This window comes from Chiloscyllium plagiosum, chromosome 8 (genome assembly GCF_004010195.1).
Source record: "Chiloscyllium plagiosum isolate BGI_BamShark_2017 chromosome 8, ASM401019v2, whole genome shotgun sequence".
Lineage (NCBI taxonomy): Eukaryota > Metazoa > Chordata > Chondrichthyes > Orectolobiformes > Hemiscylliidae > Chiloscyllium > Chiloscyllium plagiosum.
The window spans coordinates 106,411,308-106,415,944 of NC_057717.1; the positions used below are offsets into that span (position 1 = coordinate 106,411,308).

At 38.8% G+C, this 4,637-nt stretch overlaps 1 protein-coding gene across 1 annotated transcript in view; it reads right to left on the bottom strand.

Annotated features, from left to right (window-relative positions):
- Positions 1–1,420: 1,420 nt before the first annotated feature.
- LOC122552309 (intercellular adhesion molecule 5-like) overlaps positions 1,421–4,637 on the bottom strand; it is a 78,406-nt gene continuing 75,189 nt past the window's right edge. The window contains exons 6-8 of the mRNA XM_043695043.1: positions 3,625–3,870; positions 2,959–3,267; positions 1,421–2,073 (exon numbers count right to left, since the gene is read on the bottom strand). Coding sequence (XP_043550978.1) covers positions 1,838–2,073; positions 2,959–3,267; positions 3,625–3,870 — 791 coding nt within the window. The 3' untranslated portion in view covers positions 1,421–1,837. The remainder of the gene's footprint in view (positions 2,074–2,958; positions 3,268–3,624; positions 3,871–4,637) is intronic.

The following is a 4,637-nucleotide window of genomic DNA, read 5'->3' on the forward strand; positions in this document are numbered from 1 at the left end:
TGAACGACTCAAAGTTCAAATATTCTTTAAATTCTTCAGCAAATTCTTTCCAGTGCTCTCCAGATTTCAATGTTTAGAATAAAACTGGCTTTTATTTTAAAAAGCATTGTTAGTATCAAACAGGCCAAATAAAACACAAGATAAAAGGTGAAATAATTTTCCCTGAATACTCTGACAAAAAGCTAAAAATCACACAACACCAGATTATAGTCCAACAGGCTTATTTGGAAGTACTAGCTTTCAGAGCGCTGCTTCTTCATCAGGTGACTTCTTTCAGATCACATTCCCGAGATAAATTAAGGTTTTATAAAGAAAAAGGTGACATCTCAGCTCAGACAATACATTAAAGGTGTGAGGTTAGAGTCTGTATGCATTCCAATCTTGAGTCAGACTGGTTCTGTTTCCAAAATTTGCAGAATTGCATTTGCAGATACATTCTATATTATTCAAAAAGCACACACTGTGTAGGCAGTCAATGTTTTTTATAATCCATGTGACATCTTACAAATTCCTACTTTGGAAATAGAACCAGTCAGGCTCAAGATTGAAATACATACAGACTCTAACCTCATACCTTATGATGTCACCGTTTTTTTATAAAACCTTGAATTATTTCGGGAGTGTAACTTGAAAGAAATTCTGGGATTTAGATATTAACAAATTGAAACCTGCAATCCATTCTACAAGATGAAAGGCTTAACAGTAATCTAGGTTTATTCAATATATTGCATTAGTGAATGACACTATGATGTTTTGCCATATACTGTGTCATATGATCCTACTCCACTAGCTACCTGAGAAGGGAGCAGTGCTCCAAAATATTGTACTTGCAAACAAACCTGTCAGACTATAATGTGGTGCTGTGTGATTTTAACCAAAGGAAATCACTTCCACCATCTTACTGAGAATCTCCTGCTTTGGCCAAATTCTGAATACAGCAGTTAATCAGAGAGTCTGGCTGCATCGGTGCAAATCACAGCTTCCATGGGTCTGTCAAGTTTATGTAGTTGTAAGCACTGAGGAGAAAGTGAGGTCTGCAGATGCTGGAGATCAGAGATGGAAATGTGTTGCTGGAAAAGCGCAGCAGGATCGGTGCAAATCACAGCTTCCATGGGTCTGTCAAGTTTATGTAGTTGTAAGCACAACCACTAACAACGAGGTGGAGAAAATCAGGATGAACAAGAACAGCACAGAGTTCAGGCTTGACGGTACACCTGGCTACAGCTGCATAATCCTTGAATTCCAATAATCTGAACCCTGTATTTACCCCTCTCAGGCATAACGAATTCCAAATATTCATGATCCTTGAGAAGTATTCCATGCCCATCTGCATCTTAAATATGAAATCCCTTATTCTCACACAATGGTCCTTAATTATTGGTTGTATTAAGGTTTAAGACAGAGAAGATCAAAAGCATGGTGTCGTTGAAGCACATGGATGGAATTTTTAAATTAACGATGTTTCAAAGGTAGTTTCCATTTTATCATCTTATACAATATACGTCATAAAAAAACAATATACAACCAAATCAACATAGCGCAGTCTTCATGTCAGCTCGTGAGAAAATAGTTATGTTTATGGAGCTCTGAAGTTAACAGAGATGAGTCTTTCCAAATGCCATAGTTCAGGTGACTATCTACTGTTTGTGAAGATCAAATTAAAAGTTTTACCACAGTAATTCAAAAATTGCCAAAAATATAGAAAGGATTGTCAGTAACTAGTTGTCTTTACAGCTGGTATAGACTTCAACATGGCAATGAGTGGCACCCGTCAGTAACTACATGTACAACAGGACCACTGGAATATTTTGCAAAGTCAGGGCGTGTAACATCTTTATCATTGGTTCAATCCATTTGTAAGTGTTTCACCATGATATGGGTCAAGATTCTTTAAAGGAACATTCTGCTGGTGTTCATGCCCATTGGGGATCTGTAGATTTTTGTTGGGTTTTGCATTCTGTACATTATAATGTCCTCTTTTATGGGCACTGCATTTCCAATACAAGGCCATCAGTGCAATTATCAACAATACTGCTGCTATCACCACCACGACTGGTATTATCCATCTTAAACCTATGAAAAGAAAGAAAGAAAAGATACACAAATCATCAACAGTCCAGGGAAATATATTGATTGCAACATGCCCGAGGATTTCCAAAATCTGTGGATTATAAACAAAGGGTATTTTCCGATGGAATGTCCTGTGTGCTTTATTCAGCTCTTTCATGGCTGTTTCCTGCTTGTATTCTTCACCTTCTTTCATTCTTCCCACATCACACACCACTCCTTGGCAGTCTGCCCTAAACTCACTGTCAATTCCCTATTTACATTCCGCAGGAATTTCACACTGGTAAGTAAATTTAATGTAATGTTCCACACGTGATGTCAAGATTTCATTTAAGGTGGTTCAGAATTTCCAGAAATCTTAATTATTCTCTGTCTCTTACATTGCGAATAGCATGATGAAATCTCCTGTCTATCTTTAAGTTTCCAACCCTAATATTCATTTGTATTTTCCCCGAGACACTGATTTGAGCTGCTGTGTTTGCAGTACCTCCAGCTTGTACTTTTTCACTGCTTTTCCCTGTTGCTCCCATCACAATGAGAAGTGAACCCCAGAGACATGTGCTGCACTCACTGATCTGCCAAAACTCTGCACCATGGAGTCGCAATGTGTGGATTCACAGCCATGAAGTGTCCCACTCCTCCTACCTTGGAGTTATTTCCCCAGGCAGGTGGGGCAAACACAGAGCAGGAGGACGGCGCTTCTACACACAAAGAGGAACACATGCAAGAGAGTCTCACTCTGAACCACCCGTACCCAATGTACCAAAGGCCAGTTACAGAGCAGCATTGTTAGAGGCAGGCAACAGTTTATCCATTTGTCCCATTGTCAGGAAGGGTGCAGTAAAACAGGAGCCCAAACTAGTAATGACAATAGAAATATTAGATTCTGACCTTTGACCCTGAGGTCCACTTCCTTCTCATCAACTCCATGTTGATTGGTAGCTCTACATTTATAAATTCCTTGATGCTCTGAGGTTACGTACGGAATGTGCAGAAACCCAGAGGGACCAATCTCAATGTTGCTGCCGTTACAGGGGTTTACCCACTCTAATGTAGGTGAGGGTCTTCCATTGGACTTACAGCTTATTGTAATTTCATCACCTTTAGTAACTTCTACTGGAATGCTTGACATGGTTGTGTTATTTCCTGATATGGTTTTGTTATTTACCGATATGGTCATGATTGTGTCTCGTGGTTTATCTGGAAGAGAGAAGAAAAAGATGAAAATAGGCAGGTAGACCCACAGGATCACTGATACAGCTCCCCAACAGGGCTTCAATTAACAGGATGTCCAAACCTCCCACATACCGTGCTGTCATCTATCTTCCAACAGTCATTTCAGAACAGGTGAATCTCTGCAGTCGTGTTATAGCCTGGGACATACTTTCAGTCATCTGTTATTATGAGGTATATTCACAGTGAAATGCAGTCATTGTGTAAATACTAATTCAGGTTTACAGCTACTGGGTCTGACGGTCTAAGAATATCGCACTATGTTCACAGTGCCCAGAATAAAAGTAGAATCAAAGATTCAATTTCCTGGATTCTGATACTCACACAAAATAGTTGCATTTAGAGATGAGGTTTTAGATCCGTGCTCATTTTTGACCGTGCACACGTACAGTCCCCCATGCTGCATTTGAACAGATGGGATGTAGAGTATTTCTCTGCTTTCCATTCTCCCATCTTTGATCCAGACCCTCTGGGGATCTGGGTTCCCTTGCCCATGACATGTTAAATTCTGTGATACCCCTTCAATCCAGTTTTCTTGAGCTTTAAAGATCTCTGCTTTTGCTGGTGCATCTGTAAAATTCATTCCAATCAAAAATTAAATTATGATAATGAACAACTCAAAGTTCAAATATTTTTCAAATTCTTCTGCTACTTCTTTCTCTGCAGATTTTAATGTTTAGAATAAAATTGGTTTCTATTTTAAAACCCAGTATCAGTATCAAACAGCACCAGGCTAAATAAATAAATAAAAGTGGAATAACTTTTCATGAATGCACTGAAAGAAACAACATTCTGAGAGCTGCTTTTGAGAAATTTCATAATTATTTTGGGTTTCTGTTGGGATTCTGAGTAATTGAGGGAAAAAAATGGCCAATACATTTTAGTGAGGAGCTCTTGTCATAGAATAATTATAATATGCTTTTTAAATACTGGGATATGACCTGAGACATGGGTAATATAAAGAGTAGCAAAGGGAAAGCGTTCCTAGACTGTGTTCAGGAGAATTTTCTCCAGCCGTAAGTGTCCAGACCAATAAGAAAGGAGCTGTCTTCAGAGAAGAAATGGTCTGGGCACAGTCAAGGTAAATTCCCACAAATGGGAAAAGGGAGACAAACAAATGCAGATCTCCCTTGATGTCAAAGGAGATGGATATTCAGTAAAGGATGTGTGTTTATGACATGTGTCAGGTAGTAATTACAGTTGCGAACCAAGTACAATACAGAAGGTTCAGAAGTGATGTTAAAAAGCAAAATGAGAAACAGATTTGTGGACTCATCCGCTTTATCCTTGATCACAATGTCTTCACCTTAGACAACCAGTTCTTCATCCAGACACAT